This window comes from Nomascus leucogenys, chromosome 14 (genome assembly GCF_006542625.1).
Source record: "Nomascus leucogenys isolate Asia chromosome 14, Asia_NLE_v1, whole genome shotgun sequence".
NCBI classification, from domain to species: domain Eukaryota; kingdom Metazoa; phylum Chordata; class Mammalia; order Primates; family Hylobatidae; genus Nomascus; species Nomascus leucogenys.
In genome coordinates, this window is record NC_044394.1 from 59014530 (window position 1) to 59037072 (window position 22543).

Here is a 22543-nt window from a genome sequence, read left to right on the forward strand (position 1 = left end):
TCGGCCAGGGGAGACTGGACCCCCCTCTCTCCCCCCTCTCCGTTCGTCCCTCCCACATCCCCCTGAGCCCTCCCACATTCCGCCTTCTCCTTCCATTCCTCCCGGCCAGTTCCCTCCTCTCCTCCTCTGGGTCCTCCCTCCCCGTGGAGCTGGCCACTGCCGCGCCCCCTCCCCCTCCCCGGCCCTCCCGGCCCGTTCAATGAAGCTTTCTCTTCCCGCGGCATGGAGGCCAGGCTTCTGCGGTCAGGGAGCTGACATGCAAGCGGCCACCGGGCGGTGGAGCGGCCCCGGTGGTGGCGGGAAGCGGTTCAACCCTAGCCCTCCCTCCGAGTCCCGGGCCAGCGGAGTCTAAACAGCTCGGCTCGGGCGGGGCTGGGGGCGGGCCCGGCCAGGGGAAATAAAGCCCCGGAGGCCCGTGTGGGTCTCTCCGGTGCCCCAGGCGCTTTCGGGGTGATGTCATGGCTTTCACTCTGACGTCAAGTTGGGCATATGACGTCACGCGCAGCCACCACGCCCAGAGGCCAGGGCCCTCGCGCCAAAACCGAGAACTTTCGGTGGAGCCACTGGCGCGCCCCCACGACGGCGGGTAGGGGCCTAGGGTGCTGCACCGCCCGGCTAACCGTGGACCTCCACCATTCCTTCTCGCTCCTCTTCCTCACCCCACCGTGACTCGCCAGCGGCTGCCGGCAGGGGCCGGGGAGGGGCGGAAACGCCTTCAGGGAACCTGGCCCCACCTCCCGCCCCGCCTCCCGCCGCAGGGCCAGGAAGCGCGGAAGGAACCGCCGGGGGCCATGGACGGAGCAGTGATGGAAGGGCCGCTCTTTTTGCAGAGTCAGCGCTTTGGGACCAAGGTAGCCTGGCGCACGGATGCCGAACCTTATCCGGGCTAGTAGTGGGTGAGAGAGCCCAGAAACAGGGAGAGATGGGTAGCGGGCTGGAGCGCGGCGCTGGGAGTTGGAGAGCCTGTGACTTTCCCGTGAAGTTGCTTTGCACACTCCCGGGAAGCGTCTGTAGTCTAGGGGTTCTGGTCCTGGGGAGACGGAGTGGCATCCTCCTTGGGAAACTTCGCCCCCAACCCCGTTTGGAAGCCCCAGACCCCAAATCGACTTGCGCCGCTCCCTCCTTCCCCGTCGGGACCCAGGCCGCCCGTGCACGCCACTCCCTCTCACTCTCTTCCTAGAGGTGGAGAAAGACCTGGGCCGTGCTCTACCCGGCCAGTCCCCACGGCGTAGCGCGGCTCGAGTTCTTTGACCATAAGGGGTCGAGCTCTGGGGGTGGCCGAGGGAGCTCGCGCCGCCTGGACTGCAAGGTGATCCGTCTGGCTGAGTGTGTGAGTGTGGCCCCCGTCACCGTGGAGACCCCGCCTGAGCCCGGCGCCACTGCCTTCCGCCTGGACACTGCTCAGCGCTCGCACCTGCTGGCTGCCGACGCGCCGTCCAGTGCAGCCTGGGTGCAGACACTGTGCCGAAACGCCTTTCCGGTGAGGAGCTGCGGCGATGCGGGGTGGGGGCAGTTAGAGAGGCAGAGAAATGGGGCTGGCTCAGACCGACCCCCCCTCCCCGCTGAGGAAATTACGGGTTTCTCGATGCTCTCTCTCTTACTACAGAAAGGCAGCTGGACTCTGGCGCCTACCGATAACCCACCTAAGCTTTCTGCCCTGGAGATGCTGGAGAACTCCTTGTACAGCCCTACCTGGGAAGGTAGACGCCTGAGAACCCCGGGCGGGGATGGAGTGAAGAGGAGGATGGCCTTTGGGAAGTGGGTGGATACCCAGGGGCCCATGGGGAAGTAAGAAGTAGGAAGGCCCTGAGATCTGGCTTCCAAGTGAGTGCTTGGACACTATGATCATGAGTCCTCTGGGTCCCCACTGTTGCCCCTGTCCCTCCCCCCGCAGCTGTCTAATCGTGTATGCCTTCCAGGATCCCAATTCTGGGTAACGATGCAGAGGACTGAGGCCGCCGAGCGCTGTGGCCTGCATGGCTCCTACGTGCTGAGGGTGGAGGCTGAGAGGCTGACTCTCCTGACCGTGGGGGCCCAGAGTCAGATACTGGAGCCACTCCTGACCTGGCCCTACACTCTGTTGCGTCGCTATGGCCGGGACAAGGTGCAGGAGCTGTCCGGGAGGGCTTCCTGGGTTGGGCAGCTGTGGGAGGGGTGGGGCAGGACAGAAAGTGGGAAGCTCTGACCTTTGGATCCCCCTTTCTTGCCTACCCTGTGACCCCACGTCTGTTCGCAGGTGGTCTCTTCTTTGTAGATACCCTAACTAGTGCAGGCGTGTGACTCACTTCCTCTGATGGCTCCTGGTAATGTGTTTCCCCCTCTACCCTCCTCAGGTCATGTTCTCTTTCGAGGCTGGCCGCCGCTGCCCCTCAGGCCCTGGAACCTTCACCTTCCAGACGGCACAGGGAAATGACATCTTCCAGGCAGTTGAGACTGCCATCCACCGGCAGAAGGCCCAGGGAAAGGCCGGACAGGGGCACGATGTTCTCAGAGCTGACTCCCATGAAGGGGAGGTGGCAGAGGGGAAGTTGCCTTCCCTACCTGGCCCCCAAGAGCTCCTCGACAGCCCCCCAGCCCTGTATGCTGAGCCCTTAGACTCCCTGCGCATTGCTCCATGCCCTTTCCAGGACTCCCTGTACTCAGACCCCTTGGACAGCACCCCTGCTCGGGCAGGAGAGGGAGTACAACGGCAGAAACCTCTCTATTGGGACTTGTATGAGCATGCGCAGCAGCAGTTGCTGAAGGCCAAGCTGACGGACCCCAAGGAGGACCCCGTCTATGATGAACCTGAGGGCCTGGCCCCAGTCCCTCCCCAGGGCCTTTATGATCTGCCTCGGGAGCCCAAGGATGCGTGGTGGTGCCAAGCTCGGGTGAAGGAGGAGGGCTATGAGCTCCCCTACAACCCTGCCACTGATGACTATGCTGTGCCACCCCCTCGGAGCACAAAACCCCTCCCTGCTCCCAAGCCCCAGGGCCCAGCCTTCCCTGAACCTGGTACTGCAACTGGCAGTGGCATCAAAAGCCACAACTCAGCCCTGTACAGCCAGGTCCAGAAGAGCGGGACCTCAGGGAGCTGGGACTGTGGGCTCTCTAGAGTAGGGACTGATAAGACTAGAGGCAAGTCAGAGGGCTCTACCTGAGAAGGAGGGCTCCCCTGAGGTGGCTAAGGAGGATCATGGGGATCAAAGAAAATGGTTAGAACCAGCAGAAGCCAGAGGGTGGGAGGGGCCATGCTGTGTGAGACCAGGGGACCAGAGAGATGGGAGAGTCAAGGGAAGGACAATCCCAGGAAGTCCTAAGAAGTGGGGCAGATGGCAGGGCTGAGGGATGGGCTCTGCATCCCCCTAAAGCCATCCCTTCCCCACTTCCCCAAAGGAAGGGAAAGCTGTGGGACCAGGTCTGTGGAAAGTGGTGCATGGTCAGAATGGGTGCAGTCTGAGGGGCCTGTGTGGAGGCCTCAGGGAGATGTTGGACTGTGCCTGGATCCTTACTTTTGCATTGTTCTTTGCCAGAGACCTATTTAAAAATTTTAAAATTCTCATTAAAGTCAGCTTGGGTTTAAGAAGTTTATGTGTGTGAACAGAAAAAGAGGGGACACAGTGGTTGGGTTGGGTGTGGTGGGATCAAGAGGAGAACCAGGAATGTGTTGAGAGTCAGGGAGAGGAAAGGGGCCCAGGAAGGGAACAGGAGTGTGGCGGTTCAGTGCCTGGGGAGTCAAGTCAAGCTGCCCTGGGCTAGATGTGAGCTCTGTGGCCCTGGGTGATAACATCTGCAACCCTCAGTTTCCCCTGTGCCCCTCTGTAAAATGGGAAAGCTATAATGGGCTCTACCTCACAGGGCTTTTTGTATGAAATTAGATACCTTATAAGTAGTGTAATCTGAAGCACGGAGTGTTTTTTTTTTTAAAGTTTTTATTATTTATGTAGAGATGGGGGGGGGGTGTCTCACAATGTTGCTCAGGCTGGTCTCGAACTCCTGGCCTCAAGTGATCATCCCACCTCAGCCTCTCAAAGTGTTGGGATTACAGGTGTGAGCCACTGCTCCCAGCCCAGAGTAAACATTTTATAAATGGTAGCTATTATTCTGTGGATGGAGGGAGCAACAGGAAGGCTGGTACGTGTGGGGAGAGGGTAACAGGAAAGGAGTAGGTCTTTTTTACACCATCCTCTCCCCTGTTCTGGGCAGCCCTCCCACACTTTGCATGTAGGTACCAAGCACTTGTCTCTTTGGAGGCTGAATCCTGGTATAGTGGGAAGGGCATAGGCTCTGAAATGAGGCTTGGATTTCAATCTTACTTGTCTTTTATGAGCTTTCAAAACCTCATCCTTGTTCCTGAGGTCCAGTTTACCAAAGGTGATCTGACCTTATCCACCTGCTTACACAGAGCTACAAGAAGAAATTCTGAGTTAGGAATGCTCCTAACAATGGTAGAAGCTTACTGGGTGTTTAATCTTCACCTGTGTAAACAGTATCAAATGATTCAAAAGAAAATGAAAGTCGTTGCTGGAGAAAGGACAGGTTCAGGTGTGTCGCTTCCCAACTTGAGGAGTGGGACAGCGCTGAAACAGAGGACAGGAAGGCTGTTGTTTCCCAGTCAGCCCTCACAGAGGCTCAGGCGCATAGAAGGCAAGTCTGACCACAGATAGCCATTATGTGAACCTGAGCATGGATATGGTTAAGCTGGGCAGCTGGGCTCTGGTGCTGGTGACTTAGAGCCCTGAGGGATCCTCCTCCCACTCTGAAGGCAGAAAGAAGGCATCTGAGGAAGATTTGCTGGCTGCTGGCATCTTGGAGGCTCTGCCTGGGACAGGAGTCATAGACAGGGGGGCCACAGTAGCTCGAGCTCGGTTGGTCTGCAACTGCCCAGTCTGCAAAGAGAGCAACCAGAGCCTTCTCTGAAGATCAGAGTTTCTGAGCACCTATCCCATTCTCTGTTGGGCTTCCTGTCCTAACTCTTTCGTAAGTTCCTTCCCTGGAGTGACAGCCTCAAGGCCGAGGACAGTGATCTGGAGTCCCTTAAGCCCAGCCTCCACAGTGCCTGTCTCCATGCCTGGTGTCCTACCTCTGGCAGCTTGCCTAGCAGCTAACTTGTGGTAGCCTCTGCTCCTAGCTCTAGTTTGGAAACGTTGTCCTGTAATTTTAGCTAAGACAAAATGAATTTTTTTTTTTTTTTTTGACAGGATCTTGCTCTGTTACCCAAGCTGGAGTGCAGTGGCACAATCTTGGCTCACTGCAGCCTCGACCTCCTGGGCTCAAGCAATCCCCCGACCTTAGCCTCCCAAGTAGCTGGGACTACAGTGCGCACTACCACTCCTGGCTAATTTTTTCGTATTTTTTAGAGGCGAGGTTTTGCCATGTTGCCCAGGCTGTTCTCAAACTCCTGAGCTCAAGCGATCCACCTGCCTCGGCCTTCCAAAGTGCCGGAATTATAGGCATGAGCCACCGTGCCCGGCCCAAAATGAGAATTTTTCTAAAGGCTGTGTTACTAAGAAACTGAGAAAAAGTTAATAAGGGCAAAAGGAAGCCCAAATATTATATAGAACACGGGTCTCATAAAAATATTTCTCTATCCTCAATCACTCTTCCCTTTTCAACCCCAACTGTCTTCAACCCCAGATAGTCATGGGAGTCCTCTCAAGTTACTAATCTTGGTCAGCCTCCTTTCCTTATCTGTAAATGAGCAAACACTTACCTTGCAGGGATGCTGTGAGGATTAAATCAGAAAAACAAATAAGCAAGCACTTATCATAAAACCTGGCAAATGACTGGTGCTCTATAAACATTAATTTTCCATCCCTTGGGCATTTCTTTTCCCACCTTTCCTTCAGCCTTTTCTTTCATGAGGACTGTGGTTATAGTTCCTGTGTAGCCAGTTTGCTTAATGGGACAATGGTCTGTTAAATGACTAATGAGTTATCATAAACACCACAATTAAAACACCTAGACATTATTATATGTAAACGCCCTAGCAAACAGGCCTCCCTACCCAGTAAGGGTTCTAATTTTCCCCTCCACCAGGGGTGGGATCCTGGAGGAGGGCTACTCCCATGGATGGGGGCGGTGTTGGGATGGGGGAGGAGGGCTTTCTAGGACTCTGGGCATGAAGGGGAGGGATGGGAAGTAAGGAAGAGGAGGGAAGGAGGGGAGTGGTACCTTTCTCGGGGCTCGGCTCTCCCACTGTGGGTGGAGCCGCCCCTGAGGCCTGGCATAGATGCTGCTCAGGTGTGAATACAGGTGGCTTTGAACATGCAAGGGGTTGTAGGTGGGCTCCAGCTCCAGGCTGTCCAGCATGCTCTGAGGAAAAGAGAGGAGGGGCCTCACCCAGGGAACTTGAGATAGCAGAACACAAGATGTCAGGTAGTGATCCAGGAGTGTGAGGGGCTGGAGGAAGTGTGGAAACCCCAGGGCTGCCATGAAGGCTGTGAAATAGATGCTGTCCCACTGGGTGTTCTGGCCTGAGGTCCAGTGCTTGTGATGTAAGGGCCAGGCATGGATAGGAGAAGTAGGAACAACCTTAAGTTGTTAGGAACACTGAACATTCTGGCCCCAAGACGCATGTCCAGGGGTTCTGAGGGGGCCGGCGCACATGAATGCTACAAGGGATCCACTGTGAGCACGGAGGGAGGGTGTGTCAGTGGGCTACCCAGCAGGGCGGGGTGCTCACAGCCTGCAAGGCGAGTACATGGAGTTCTCAGCCTGGAGGTGAGCTGAGCTGAATGGAAAGGGAGGAGGGGATACAGGAGCACAACATTCCTGTGCAGTCAGGTTTTCCGGCCACAGCATCCTGTGCCAGGAACCACTGGCCCCAAAGTGAGACGCTGAGCGGGCCATGGCCACTTGTGCCCACCTCTCTCTGTGTCTCTGTGGCCACCAAGCCAAGAGCACAATCCCAGGCCTTGTCCTTGCTTCATTTAAGCCAGCGAGCCAGCAGCGACGTGGTTCCAGTTCTCCCTACCCAGAGCCATCCCTCCTACTCTTAGCCTGGGGAGACTAGCAGAGCAAATATAGAGAATCCAGATCCCAGGAAGAGGAAAAGGAGAAGGAGGAGAAACAGGAGGAGTAGGAGGAGAGGAGGAGGAGGAAGAGGAGGAAGAGGAGGAGGAGAGGAAGAGGAGGAGGAAGAGGAGGAGGAGGAGGAGAAGGAGGAGGAGGAGAAGGAGGAGGAGGAGGAGGAGGAGGAGGAGGAGGAGAAGGAGGAGGAGGAGGAGGAGGAGGAGAAGGAGGAGGAGGAGAAGGAGGAGGAGGAGGAGAAGGAGGAGGAGGAGGAGGAGAAGGAGGAGGAGGAGGAGGAGAAGGAGGAGGAGGAGAAGGAGGAGGAGAAGGAGGAGGAGGAGCAGAAGGAGGAGGAGCAGAAGGAGGAGGAGGAGAAGGAGGAGGAGGAGGAGGAGGAAGAGGAGGAGGAGGAAGAGGAGGAGGAGGAGAAGGAGGAGGAGGAGAAGGAGCAGGAGGAGAAGGAGGAGGAGGAGGAGGAGGAGGAGGAGAAGAAGAAGGAGGTAAAAAGGCCTTCAGAGTTGTTTGCTCCTCTGCATCTGCATCTATAGATCACATCTCATTTTGAAGCCCTTCCTATTTTGGGCACCTACATTGGCTGCCTTTTCTCAACAAACATAAATGAGCGCAAACACAGGTATACACATATGCACACATGCAATGCAGAAAGTTAGACCCCTAAGAACACACCAGCACACAGATGTGCACAGGCGCATCTACACCCACTGCCACCAATTTAGAGACCCAAGCACAGACACACTCGGGCACAAAAATAAACACACAAAGACACGAAAACCCATACAAAGGCTGATTTTTTGGGTCTCCTTTTATTCCCTTCTCCCTTCTTTTTTCTTCTGCTTTCCACTGTGTCTTCTTTCCTTTCCCTCCCAATGTTCTGTTCTGCTCTCCCTTGTCTAACTTCACAATCTCCTCTCTGGGGAGGAGGTGGGGGCAGGAGAACCAGTCTGTGCAAAGACAAAACTGAACCAAACAAGCGTCCAGTGCATCCCCAGGAGCTGGACCTGCCCGTGCTGTGGCTTCCTCCCCTGCCTCCCTGTGCCCTGGCCTGCCATCAGGTTTCCACTCTGTGATGCTCCCTTTTCTCCTTCACAGCCACCCATTCCTCAGATATCAGGTCCGTGTGCATGTCGTGTGTCCTCCACGATGGTTCTAATTCCCAGTCATCACTGATGCCAATATCCCTTTTCTCTCCCAGTTTTTTCTTCTCAAGCCCCACTTCCCTCCATTCTATTTCACTCCTTACCCTGCTGCCATAATCTAAGTGTTTACTTCCTTCTTCTGGCATAATTGCCTATCCTTCCTTTCTCTTCTTACACTTAGCACACTCCTTCAGCTCCCCATCCATTCCCTCATGGGCTTACTCCTCTCCCTCATCCGTTTCTCAAACTCCATTCGCTTCTAGATCTGTGCCATGAGATCTGGGCTCCACTTGCCTCCACATTCTTAAGGCTGTCATCATGTGGGTCCTCAGGTAGCAGGGGGAAGGTGCTGGGCAGCATCAGTTCCCGCGTGGCCACCGCCTTTACCAGCAGTGTGAGGGAGTGTGATGGCATGATCACATAGAAGGTGCTGGCAGGAATTCTCTGGCTGTGTCCTGGGCCCAGTGGTTCCCCCTTGGCTAACAGCAGCCATTCCCTTTTCTGAAACAAGGACATACAGAAATACTGGTTCATCTTTAGTCCATGGCATGGTTTGAGGATCAGTCCCAGTTGAAGTTTCCCTGACTTCCAGGGGTGCTGAGGAGGGCAGAACCATTTAACTTTGGCCCTGGTAGGGAGGGACTTCCTGCTTGAATCATCAATATCACAATGTTCTACTCTTCCTCCCTGGTTTGGGATATGCCAGAGAGAGTACATAAAAGGGTCAACAATGGAGAGAAAAGTTAAGAAATGCCCTGTAGGCTTGGCACGGTGGCTCACGCTTGTAATCCCAGCACTTTGGGAGGCCGAGGCGGGCGGATCACAAGGTCAGGAGATCGAGACCATGGTGAAACCCCGTCTCTACTAAAAAATACAAAAAATTAGCCGGGTGTGGTGGCGGGCGCCTGTAGTCCCAGCTACTCGGAGAGGCTGAGGCAGAAGAATGGCGTGAACCCAGGAGGTGGAGCTTGCAGTGAGCCGAGATTGCGCCACTGCACTCCAGCCTGGGCGACAGAGCAAGACTCCATCTCAAAAAAAAAAAAATTAAAAAAAAAAAAAAAAAAAGAAATGCCCTGTAACTTGAAGTAGGTGTTCATCCCAGAGGGGCCTACCACCTTCAGCATACATGTGGACTTTTAAGAATTATAATTCTTAAAAACAGAGTCTTGAAGCCCGTAGTGCGTGACTGTACCCCTAGCTACTCAGGAGGGTGAGGTGGGAGGATCCTTTGAGCCTAGCAGATCAAGGCTGCAGTGAGCCATGATTGTACCACTGCACTCCAGCCTGGGTGACAGAGTGAGACCCTGTCTGTCTCAAAAGGAAAAAGAAAAAAGCAGTGTCTTGAAACCAAGACTTGTATGGGGTGTTGTCTGTTGTAGAAATTCAGTTCTTCTTTTGAGGGTAATAAAGTCTGGTTGTTTGCTAACGACTGGGATTAGAATGGGCTGACTGGGGAATATCCCTGGAATGTCCAGAGAGGGTACAAGGTATTAAGCCCATATGTGGTGGCTCACATCTGTAATCCCAGCACTTTGGGAGGCCAAGCCAGGAAGACTGCTTGAGCCCAGGAGTTCAAGACCAGTCTGTGCAATATACCAAGACTCTACAAAAAATTAAATAAATAAAGATAGATAGATGATTGATAGATAGACAGATAGACAGAAGGCAGTGAAAGCAGCCTGCGAAGTGGGAGGAGAAAGAGAGAGCAGGGCCGGGAGCAGTGGCACACACCTGTAATCCAGCACTTTGGGAGCCCGAGGCGGGTGGATCACCTGAGGTCAGGAGTTTTCGACCAGCCTGACTACTAACATGGTGAAACTCCATCTCTACTAAATACAAAAAAATTAGCTGGGCGTGGTGGCGCATGCCTGTAATCTGAGCTACTTGGAAGGCTGAGATAGGAGAATCAGTTGTACCTGGGAGGCGGAGGTTGCAGTGAGCCGAGATTGCACCATTGCACTCCAGCCTGGGCAATAAGAGCAAAACTCTGTCTCAAAACATAAAAAAAAACATAAATAAAGAGCAGAGGGAGAGGTGGGTGGGTGCAGGGCCCTTGAGATCATCTCAGCCAATCACAGGACAAGAAGAGTCAGGATTCTGGGGGTAGTGCCTCTGTGGATGATGGGTATTATGGAACAGAGGGTGGCACTTTGCCATGTGCCATGGAGATGGCAGAGGTTAGGGCATGAGTAAGAAGAAGAGACAACCAGACTTCTGAGAAGATTTTGTAGATGTACCCTTTTAAATGAGCCATGAAAATGAGGCAATTTTTTTGTGGTAGCTTTTCAACAAAAACCACTAAACTCCAGGAAATATGGAGTTAGACCTATCATAATCATCTCAAACTGTGTCCTCTTACTGGGGGTGATCTTCAGTTACATCTGGTACAAACCATAACAACCTCCCTGCTACATAAGATGGAAGAAAACACATGAGTTCTGGCTACTCTTATATGAAAAGTTGAGACAAATAATACAAGAGGAAAGGATTTTTAGAGGAAAGAGGAGTATCAGTGTCTTGTGGAAGACAAATAGTGACATAGTGAGACAGAAAACACTTGTTGTAGCTTTAGAGTTAGACCCCATGGGGCACGTGCTGGGGTAGGTGTAGGGGAGGCTCTGCACTTTAAAGCAGTGTCATCATTCTGTGCAGTGCGGAGCTCTGAGGAGATCTGGTAGGCACAGCAAGTGGTAGGAAACCTGTTAACAGCTCCAAGAAAAACAGGTATGTACCATTCCTGTGGTTGCTGACCTCTTTGTGGGGTAGGACTTGACTGATAATTTGGGAGGTATGATGCATCCTCACTAGAAGGTTTCGGGGGTGGGACAGATGATTTGGGCATGGGAAAATTAGTCATAATCATAATTACAAACTTTAAAGGAATGCTTATCAGGCACCAGGTACTGTGCCAAGAGCTTTATGCATGCCTTCAGAAGTTCATGCTTTCTTAGTGTTTTGCTTCTATCTAGAGATGTGCTGTCTTCCTGAAGAACAAATCCAAATGTGCAGGAAAGTCAGCTTGATGCTTAAAATCCATCACGTTGGAAATAAATGGTATAGAAATCATGGTGTGTGTGTATGTGGGTTGTGGGTTGGACCTGCCCCTGCTCTGAGGACATGGCCTGTTTAAGCCTGGAAGGGATAGAAACCAGGACGTTTCAGGGGACTCCATTCCAGTTGGCTTAAGTAACTTCTGATGGGGCTCAGGATTTGGATTATTAGTATTATTTTAAATCTTCTATTTTTACATTGATTCGTGCATTTACTTGTGAATTTTTTGTCTATTAAGAATTTATTCAGGCCAGGCACAGTGGCTGACGCCTGTAATGCCAGCACTTTGGGAGGCCGAGGTGGGCAGATCAACTGAGGTTAGGAGTTTGAGACCCATCTGGCCAACATGGTGAAACCCTGTCTCTAATAAAAATACAAAAACATTAGCCAGGCATGGTGGTATATGCCTGTAATCCCAGCTACTCAGGAGGCTGAGGCAGGAGAATCACTTGAACCCGGGAGACGGAGGTTGCAGTGAGCCGAGATCACACCACTGCACTCCAGCCTGGGTGACACAGTGGGACTCCATCTCAAAAAAAAAAAAAAAAAAAAAGAATTTATTGAGCGCCTATTATGTTCCAAGCACTAGGTGTGGGTACACAGAACCATGCCAGAACAATGACATCATGAGAAAAGAAAACTATAGATCAGTATCTCTTATCAATATAGATACAAAAACCCTAACTACATATTAGCAAATCAAATTTAGCAACATATAAAATGAATTATATACTACAACAAAGTGGGATTTATCCCTAAGGCTGGTTTAATACCCTCAAATCAACTGATGTAATATACTATATTAACAGAATAAAGAACAAAAACTACATAATCATCTCAATAGATGGAGAAAAAACATTTGGCAGCCGGGTGCAGTGGCTCACACCTGTAATCCTAGCACTTTGAGAGGCCGAGGTGGGTGGATCACGAGGTCAGGAGTTCAAGGCCAGCCTGGCCAATATGGCGAAACCCTATCTCCACTAAAAAAATACAAAAATTAGCCAGGAGTGGTGGCACATGCCTGTAGTCCCAGCTACTCAGGAAGCTGAGGCAGGAGAATCGCTTGAACCCAGGAGGCGGAGGTTGCAGTGAGCCGAGATCACACCACTGCACTCCAGCCTGGGCAACAGAGTGAGATGCCGTCACACACACACACACACACACACACACACACACACACACACACACACAAACATTTGGCAAAATCCAACACCCTTACATAATAAAAATGCTCAGTAAACTAGGAGTAGAATGGAACTTCCTCAACCTGATAAAAACCTCTATAAAAAAATCCACAGCTAACCTCATATATAGTGGTGAAAGAGTGGATTCTCTGCCTCTAACATCAGAAACAAGGCAGAGACGTCTGCTCTTGCTACTTCTATTCAGTATTGTCTTGGGAGGTGTGCTGAAGACCAGAAGGTCATTTTCCACATTTTCTGTACTGTGTTAAGCTCCTTGGATTCTGGGTATGATCCTAGGGGGAGAGGCACCCATAAAGATATTGAGTGTGTCAACATCCTGGCCCTTGGGAACCAATGCTTTCTAAATTTGATTTAGAAAAATGTAGTAATGTGACATTTCTCATATCAGAGAGCTATGGTGCAAAAGGTCTAGATAGATGTGGCAACAAGTACATGGGTGTGGAAAGGCAAGAAAGATGAATGGAGATAGGCTGTGGTGGAGGCAAGAAAGGCTTCATAGTGAAATTATTTAAGCAGGATCTGGAAAAAAAATGAGTAGATATTTGTCAGGTGGACAGAAGCAAGAGGAAGAGAACAGCATGAAAAAAGGTGTGGAGGTGTGAAACAGTTCAGCATATTTGGAGAACATTCAGTCATTTATTAGTGTGGCTGGGGGGAAGATGGGAGGGCCGTAGGTGAAAGATGAAGCAAGAGAAACAGACAAAGCTGGGTCACAGGAAGCCCACTGACTCATGCTAGGCTGCTGTTCTAGCACCTGTCCATCCCCGTAACCCGCCCAGATTCTACACTGTAACCTCATTCTGTTCTTGAATGGCTCCTGACCTGCCATCACCCCACTCTCAGCTTGGATTCTTGGTCTTGAGTCTTTGCCTATTTAACCAAGCACTTTCCATCTCCCCACCCAGTTATAGCCCAACTGGCTCATCGCCTGTGTACTTAGACTCCTGCTGAACACATCATGGCTTGAATCCTGTAACTTCTGTGGCCAATTAGGGCAGACATGGACTGTAAAGCTCTGGAATGTGTCTCCAGAGACTCTGACATTTTAAGTAGGAAACTGAAAGACCTAGGTGGTATTTTCATTTCTTTTTCTAGTTCACACAGACATGACTTTGTAATTGAAATGAGGATGTGGAAAGTGAGTCACTAGCTACATAACTGGGACTATACAGCAAGATTTGGTAATAGAAATGATATTTTCCTGGCAATGGATAGATTGATCTCATAAAGACTTGGAAAAAATTAGTTTTATTTATATATTTATTTCCTGCCACAGTCCACAAAACAGCTATGCCAGTTTAGAAAAATGGAACAGCATAAAAAGATAAAATAAATAATTAAGGGGACTGGGTAAAAGAAAAATAAAAGTAGAGCAATATACAGCCAGGATTAAATAAGCTCACCGAAATACAAACCACGCACTTTTGCTAGAAGGGAGCCCCATAGCTTTTCCTGATATAAAATGTGGGAGAAGCTGTCTGTGGCTTCTTATTGAGTAGTGAATATATTTCAGAGCACTCCTGCAATCAATATGCTGATAAATTTCATGTAGCTATAGAGTGGTGTAGAGTTTGGGGCCTGAAGCCAGCCTTTCAATCCCGACTCTACCATTTACTCTCTGGGCCTCAGTTTCCTCATCTGTAAAACAGGGATAATAATTCTTACTTCATAGAATGGTTATGGGGATAAAATGTTAGTAGCTGTGAAGTGTTTAGAACTGTGTCAGGTACATGGTAAGCACCATGAAGTGTTAACTTTTCAAAATTAAAAATACATTTAATTATGAATGTTTATTTAACTTTGTTAAATTAAAAATACGTGAATAATTCTTAGATATAGATCTATAAAAGCTCCAAAGAATGCTGCCAAAACACATAGCTTTCTTGTGGTCTGTATTAATCTAAGAGTGACATTTACGGGAGTGGTGGACAACACATATTTTTCAGAAAAGACTGGGAAAAGTCTTGCCTATCTGATGAAGTGATCATTTTCTGAGGAAAAGCAAGGGAAATACCTGAATAAAGCAAAATAATCTGTGAGGAAGACAGAAACAATTTTCAAGTGAAAAATCAGGGAATGAAATAACAAGGCTTTGACTAAGGCTTAGAGTATGTGTAAAATGTAATTTGAAAAGTTACACAACATTTATAGTCCATGAGGACTGGTGGGTTGGCACTAATCACTGTGACTTAATTATGGCAATGTGAACTCTGTTCAGAAGAACTGCTCCAAAAAAAAAAAAAAAAAAAAAAAGAAAAAAAGGGCAAGTGAAGAGGCAGTGGTTGAATAAACTGAGTAATACCCACACTTGTAAGGAAATCCAGGAGCCTGAAAAGGAAAACATGGTGAAGCCGGCCAACTGGCTAAGGGGAACTTAGAAGATGTGCTGTATGTCTGAACAGATAGCAAAGGGGGAATAAATGAGCATTTAATAAACATCTACTTCTGCATCTAAGTGGGTTGGAGTGGCCAGAGGCAGACTGGTTCTCCTGCCTAGAACAATTGGAAAAGCTGGATAATTTGTTGGAAGGCAGTAAGGAGTTGCTGAGGCAATGAGATCTAGAGGTAGCTAAGTCTCTAGAGAAGGAAGAGTCCAGAGAGATGAGGGAATTATTGCAGCTGCTTATACCCTGGGAGTATATGTTGATTCTGGGACAGAGGGCATGGTGGTAGTGGTGGTTGGAGGAGCTGAGAATCCAAGACTTACACCTGTGGAGGCAAGTATAGGAGAACAGAGAAACTAGCAGATTTTTTGGTGGAGACTTGGCGGTGGGAAGGGATGGGAATCAAGTCAATTTTCCCCCAAACACATTTGCCAAATATTAGGGCTGCATGGGGCAAAAGGCAAAAACACTTAAGGAGAAAGCTTCCAAAAAGTAGAATCTTTTAGCAGACTTGGGAGCCAGTGATTAGAGATGGGACCTTCCAAAGGGAGGGGATACACATAATACACCACGCTTTCAGTGGAAAACTCTGGAGGGCCAGGAACAAACCCTGGATAGATTGAGCATTAGCAGGACTGCAGCCCAGCCTTGACTCAGCACAGTTTCTAGTGAAACAGGTTGCTCAGCCACCACTCTGTCTGCCTAGTGTGGGAAGAGTGAGCCCTCTCTAGAGAAAGCTAACACCAGCTGGAGTCTCTACAATTTATTTATATATGTTATTGCCAGGTGTGACAAAAGACATGTGCCACATGTCTGAAAATCAAGAGAAAAAAGAGACAATAGAAACAAATCCATAAGTGATGCAGGTATTGGGGTTAGGTGACAAGAACCTTAAAATAACCATGATTAGTATATTTAAGAAATTAGATGAAAATATGGAGAATTTCTCCAGAGAATTAGAATCTACAAAAATAGAAACAAATGGAAACTGTAGAACTGCTAACCAACCACTGTGTGGAAATCATGTGTTAGACATGTGCTGGGTGCTTTACACACACAATATTTAATCATCTTAAAAACCACACAAGGTATATTTTATTGTCTATATTTTATATGTGATGGGACAAGAGTTACTAATGTGTGTGTCATGCACCTTCTCCCTCACTCTACTTTTTTTTTTTTTTTTTTTTTTTGAGATGGAGTCTCACTCTATCACCCAGGCTGGAGTGCAGTGGCACGATCTCGGCTCACTGCAACCTCTGCCTCCTGGGGTCAAGTGATTCTTGTGCCTCCCAAGTAGCTGGGACTAAGGCATGCGCCACCACCCCCAGTTAATTTTTGTATTTTTAGTAGAGATGAGGTTTTGCCATGTTGGCCAGGCTGGTCTTGAACTCCTAAGCTCAGTTGATCTGCCCGCCTCTGCCTCCCAAAGTGCTGGGATTACAAGTGTGAGTCACTGTGCCCAGCCCTCCCTCACTCTACTTCTATTGATTAAAGGAGAAGCCTTATCAGCTTTATTTCTTAGTATTTTAAATAGGTAGAAAGAGACAGGACCTGAGAGAGAGGAGGACTACATTATGTCAGAGAGGCTAAGACAATTTATAATATATGGCTGAGAGAGGGAGGAAGAGGATTGAGAGAGAACAGGGACCGAGGAGGTAGAGATAATTTGTGTGTGTGTGTGTGTGTGTGTGCATGTGTGTGTGTGTGTGTGTGTGTGAAAGGTTCTAGGAACAGCTTCAGGTTAGAGATAATTGAGGAGTGGGGGAAGAAAATTTGAGAAATGTCATTATGGGTTATGAACTAGATCCTCTTTGGTGTCCTTTGAATACACAAATCACTTTAAAATTTACTTTTGGGCCTCTGATAGTGCTTCAATATATGCCATTTGTGCAGAACTAAGCCACACAGGGGCCATTACGTTTGTTAGGGTTACAAATAGATAAATACACCAATGCTTAGTGAGGGTAAGCAAGTTGCCTAAGTTCACACAGTTGGGAAATAAAAAAAGCCGTCAGGAACCTAAGGCCATCTGATTCCACAGTCCAGGATTTCCCTGAACAACACATATTATATTTTACTACAACATATTAGAAAACTACCTTGCCTTGCCTCCTCCAAAAAGAGAAGTAAGAAAGGGGAGAATTTCTATTCTGGGCCTAAATTTGACCAAAGCCTAGGAATTGGTTAGTAAAGTGGGGAAGTGGTAGAAAAGGCACTATGTCAATCTGGAGTTTGGGTAGTCAAATTATATATGAGACTTTAATCTCAATCATAGGATCCTATATTTAAAAACCTACTTGAAATATGCTTTTCTCCAAAAAGAAACAGCATACAAATGTCTAATGACAAGTGGAAGAAACTGGAGAGCTCTCATTCAAGAAGTACCATTTGAGCTTGGTCTTTCAGGATAGGGTAGGATTTGAACACACAGAGATGAGAGAAAGGTCAACATGAGCAAAGGCTCAAAGGTGGAAAAATTTAAGGTTTGTATATTAATTTGGTTGGAGTGTATGGTACATGAAGAGGAATAATGGGAGATAAGGTGGGACCTTGAATATTAGGCTAAGGAATATGGACTTTATGGATAAACAATAGTAAGCCACAAAGTATTTTTCAGCTGAGTAGTGGCAGAATCAGTGCTGAATCAGATTAATCAAAAGATTAATCTGTTGGCATTATGTGAAATGGACTAGGAATGGGAAGCACTAAAAAAGCATTGAGACAAGTTGAGAGATTATTGCAGTATTAAAGGAAAGGTTAAAAGGGCTTGAACTAGGATAGTGATAACAGATGCTATAGGGATAGAATAGGCAAGGTGTAATACGTGATTGAGTATTGATACATAGAAAAACATGTGATAGGGGAATGTTTCAAGGAGATTAAGCTAGTGCCAATGTGCAGGGAAAACCAGAAGAGAGAGAGATTGGAGGCAGGGAAGCCAGTTAGGAGTTTACTGAAGTCTTGGTGAGACAAGCAGTGGGAACAGGAAGTAAAGGAGAGTTACAACTCATGTTATGAGTGGAAAATTGATGTGACTTAGTGATGGAGTAGGTGTAAAGGGTGAGATGGCTGAAAGTGACTGAGGTTTCAAGCCTGGGTGACTAGACAATGGCGGTGCTGCTATTAACAGAAAGGCAGAAGTTAGAATGAGAAGTTGGCTGGAGGGGAACATTACAGTGAAAAACAGAAGGCAAGAGCGTTAAATAGGGAGCTGACTTGAAATCAGATTTCAAAAGAATATATGAAAAAGGTATATGAAAGAATAAAAAACCAAAGATGGAGTTAAAGAAGCATGGCAAACTTGTAAAAATAGGCTTAGGAGGTTAAAACCCTAAATAAGTCTTGTCACACTTAAAAATATTTGTGTTGAATTAATGAGCTGAAGTTTGTGAAAAGTTTGTACTCTATAACATACTGCCATTCAGGATTTTTGCTGCTTGGAGAAAATGTCATGTGAAAAGCAGGAAGGAAGAAGCATTTAAACACTGTTTTGCGGCTGGGCGCGGTGGCTCACGCCTGTAATCCCAACACTTTGGGAGGCCGAGGCGGGTGGATCAACTGAGGTTGGGAGTTCCCGACCAGCCTGACCAACATGGAGAAACCCTGTCTCTACTAAAAATACAAAATTAGCCAGGTGTGGTGGTGCATGCCTGTAATCCCAGCTACTCGGGAGGCTGAGGCAGGAAAATTGTTTGAACCCAGGAGGTGGAGGTTGTGATGAGCCAAGATTGCGCCATTGCACTCCAGCCTGGGCAACAAGAGCGAAACTCCATCTCAAAAAAAAAAAAAAAAAAAAAAACCAAAAAAACAAAACAAAACAAAAAAAACCTGTTTTGCTTCTCTCTTTTCAGAATAGGAGAGTGGTCTTTAATCTAGATGAGGTGGACCAAACAGAGTAAAGAGAACAACAGTACAAGATGCGTAAGCAGTTGTTATGAGTACTGTGCCATTTTAAGTGAGTTCAACTCTGCTGAAGTACAGAAGCATAGGGTGTAAGTGAAGGGAGAATTAGCTTTAGTGTTATAGTCTGTATTTATCTGGCTACATCCAGAGTAGGGAATTTAGCAAAGAAGTTAAAAACATGGGCTTTGTAGTCAACAGAACTAGGTTCAAATTCTTTTTAAATTTTCTTTCTTTCCCACCCTCTGCCAAGCAGTGTCTCCCTCTGTAGCCCAGAGTGCAGTGGTGCGATCATGGGTCACTGCAGCCTTGAAGTCCTGGGCTCAGGTGAGCCTTCCACCTCAGACTCCCGAGTAGCTGGGACTACAGGCGTGAGTCACTGCTCCTGGCTAATTTCTTAATTTTTAATAGAGACAGGGTCTCACTCTGTTTCTCCGGCTAGTCTTGAATTCCTGGGCACAAGTGATCCTTCTGCCTTGGCCTCCTAAAGTGTTGGGATTACATGTGTGAGCTAGGTCCTCAAACTCTGACAAGACTACTTTGGTAGCTGTGTGACCTTTGGTAACTCACTTGGTCTTTTTAGGCCTCAGCCTCCTCCATCTGCAAAAGTTGGGATAACAATCCCTACTTCACAGAGTATTGTGAGGATTAAATGAGGTAAAGTATGCAAAACACTTGGTTAAGTGACTACCACTTAGTAAATGCTCCAAAATATGGGTATCTACTAGTGACAGGTCAACTACATCCCTGCCCTTTTCCAAGACAGAAGACTAATAAAGAAGAGGTCTCTTCATCTCTACTGTAGTGCTTGGCATACAGTGGTGAGTAAATATTTGATAAATAAATAGATAGATAGATAAATACAGATCCTCAAACCCTGAGTTTAGTGGCAGGGAGACTCTATCTCGTGTATGTAAGCCAGGATGGAAGGGAATACTTTTTCCCATCCTTATTATTACTATCTTTTTTTTTTTTTTGGGACAGAGTCTCACACTGTTGCCCAGGCTGGAGTGCAGTGGCACGATTTCAGCTCGCTGAAACCTCCGCCTCCCAGGTTCAAGCAATTCTCCTGCCTCAGCCTCCCAAGCAGCTGGGATTACAGGCATCTGCCACCATGCCCAGCTAATTTTTTATTTTATTTTATTTTTAGTAGAGACAGGGTTTCATTATGTTGGCCAGGCTGGTCTCGAACACCTGACCTTGTGATCCACCCACCTCGGCCTCTCAAAGTGCTGGGATTACAGGTGTGAGCCACCATGCCCAGACTATTATAACTATTTTTTGAGACAAGGTCTTGCTCTATCACCTAGGCTGGAGTGCAGTGGTGCAATCTTGGCTCACTGCAACCTCTGCCTCCTCCTGGGTTCAAGTGATTCTCATGTCTCAGCCTCCCGAGTAGCTGGGATTAGAGGTGCGTGCCACTATGCCTGGCTAATTTTTGTATTTTTAGTAGCTATGGGATTTCACCATATTGGCCAGGCTGGTCTTGAACTCCTGGCCTCAAGTGATCCACCTGCCTCGGGCTCCTAAAGTGCTGGGATTACAGGCGTGAGTCACCACACCAGGTTATAGTTCCTATAACTTTTCCCCTACTTAGGACATTTGAGTTGTTACCAATTTTTCACCATTGTAAATAACACTGAGATGAACATGCTGGTACATATATCTTCGCTCCCTTTCCTGACTGTCTTCTTTGGCTACGTTCCCAGCAAAAGGAAAAGGTATCACTTTCCGGAAAATTTACATCCTCTCTAGCAGTGTATTAAAATGTCAATGTATGTTTAAAATATCAAATACTGTAAGAATGTATTGAAGCCACCTGGGAGAAATTCTTCCCAAGTGATGTATCATCTCAGATTCTGAGGAACTGGGTGGAGTAAATAGTAAACTGAGCTGTTGGGCACTAACAGTTACAACGGCTCCGTTGTCTCTGCTCTGCAAAGACAGGAGATGGGTGTTCTTCAGACAGGAAACAGGAACTCAGTGGGTGGACCTAAAAGGGAGTGTGGGCTTTGAAACAGGAAAAAAAGAAGTCTGCTTCTGATAGTGAAAGAGATGCATTGCTGTGCTGTCCTGATCATCCTACTAAGTCAAACCTTTATTCTATATCTGTCCTTGCATTCTATTTGCAGTTGTTTTAATTTTGCTAAGTGTTGTGTTAGTTTCATGTGACTGCTTTCATTTTTTCCATTTCAGGGAATGACATCCATCCAGTTGTTCAAGTCAGAAACCATGCAGTTATTTGATACTTCCTCTTTCTCACTCCCTATATCCAATCTCTCAACCAAGTTCTGATAATCCTCTCTCTAAAATATTTCTACACTTGGTCATAGCCAAAAGGCCAAGAAGCAATTCTAAAATATTTCTCTAATTGGTTTGCTCATCTCATCTTAACTTCCAGTGTTCTAGTCCAAACCACCACTGTCTCTTGCCTAGTCTACTGCAATACCCTCCTATCTCGTTTTCATGTTTCCATTTTTGCTTCTGCAAGTTCATTTCCAAATTTCTGCCCAAGTAATATTTTAAAAACTTAAATAGATAATGTTATTTCTCATGATTTGTTTCCCTAAGTCCAAATCCTTAATTTGGCCTACAAAGCTTTGCATGATTTGACCCCTGCTCACCTCTCCAACCCTACCTTTTGTCACTCTCTCCCTTCCTCCCTGTTTCAGTCACAATGGCTTTTCTGTTCTTCATTTTTCTCTCGGCTCTTTCCAGCCTTAGGGTCTTTGCACATGCCTTTCCTTACACCTGGAATGCTCTTCCTGCCACCCTTCACCTGGTTAATTCTCACTTATCTTGTAGGTCTTAGTTTAAATGTCACTTCTATAGACAGGCTTTCTTATAGCAGCTTCTTCTTTTCCTTTATAAACTTCTCATAATTAAGAATATATACATTTCTGTTTTTTCCATTGGAGAGTGGGTTTCTTAAGGTCATAGGTAATGTCTTTTAGGTCACTACAGAATATATATCTAGGGCTTGACACAATGTCTGGCACAGACTAAGTGCTCTTCATTTAAATGAATCATAACGTCTATCAGTGTTAGGAAGGAAGTAGGTTTTAAAATACAGGTATGTATGGAAAATTCGCTGTTGCCATTTAAATGTTAAGCTTACCAATCGGGGATTTTCAAGTTTAGTGTTGTATAACTGAATTCAGGAATTATTCTCTATAGCATGAAACCAACAAAAGGCAAGTCATATTTACTCCAAATTTCAGAGTATTTCCAGTTTTTTCTGTCTTTTTGAGGGTTGAGGCAGATTTAGGATGGGGTAGAGTTAGTTAGCTGCTTTTCTGTGGTTGGTACTTTAAAAACGATTCTTTTTTTTCACCTGGGGACATGGGTACTCACCAGCAGGCTGTGACACAAAGCATGGAAATGTTGCTGATTTGTCTCCAGCTCATCCCAGTCCAGCTGCCAACAGCTTGTAGGTCTGAGGATGAACGGGAGTCCATATGTCAATGACTCGCAGAGCCCGCTAGATTTTAAAGCCCTAGGAAGAGATAATTACAGTGAAAGACTCCTTAGTGATATCTAGAACCTCTACCTAGATCCACTTCAATTCAGCTTAACTCTAAGACAGTACTGTGAAAGCTTTTAAATTAGTGTCTGTGAACTATGCATCTTTGTATGGCCAGCATCTAGCATAGTATCTAGTACACAGAAGATTGTCAAAGTTCAGGAACCTGTGCGTGGGCACAGTGGTAGGAACTGGGAAGAGTTGAAGCAGACTCTGCCATCATTGCTATTTCATTGTGTTTTTTTGTTTGTTTGTTTTGTTTTTCTTTCAAGATAAAGGCTTGCTCTGTTACCTAGGCTGGAGTGCAGTGGTCCAATTATAACTCAC

The 22543-nt window shown here is 47.4% G+C and overlaps 2 protein-coding genes across 4 annotated transcripts in view; one reads left to right on the forward strand and one right to left on the reverse strand.

Annotated features, from left to right (window-relative positions):
- Positions 1 to 200: 200 nt before the first annotated feature.
- On the forward strand, positions 201 to 3565 carry DOK1 (docking protein 1). 3 transcript variants are annotated; one of them, XM_003268707.4, is made up of 5 exons: positions 201 to 851; positions 1181 to 1480; positions 1607 to 1700; positions 1920 to 2104; positions 2334 to 3565. In XM_003268707.4, the coding sequence occupies exons 1-5, from the start codon at positions 792 to 794 to the stop codon at positions 3138 to 3140; spliced, it is 1446 nt and encodes a 481-aa protein (XP_003268755.1). In that variant the 5' UTR covers positions 201 to 791; the 3' UTR covers positions 3141 to 3565. The 3 variants fall into 3 exon arrangements, with proteins under 3 accessions (XP_003268755.1, XP_030683031.1, XP_030683030.1); XM_030827170.1 differs by having other exon boundaries at positions 775 to 896; XM_030827171.1 differs by lacking the exon at positions 1920 to 2104.
- A 339-nt stretch (positions 3566 to 3904) lies between these two features.
- The window catches only part of M1AP (meiosis 1 associated protein), a 92585-nt gene continuing 73946 nt past the window's right edge, over positions 3905 to 22543 (reverse strand). The window contains exons 7-11 of the mRNA XM_003268710.2: positions 22048 to 22189; positions 8445 to 8651; positions 6154 to 6294; positions 5693 to 5704; positions 3905 to 4868 (exon numbers count right to left, since the gene is read on the reverse strand). Of these exons, the coding sequence (XP_003268758.1) occupies positions 4710 to 4868; positions 5693 to 5704; positions 6154 to 6294; positions 8445 to 8651; positions 22048 to 22189 (661 nt within the window). The 3' untranslated portion in view covers positions 3905 to 4709. The remainder of the gene's footprint in view (positions 4869 to 5692; positions 5705 to 6153; positions 6295 to 8444; positions 8652 to 22047; positions 22190 to 22543) is intronic.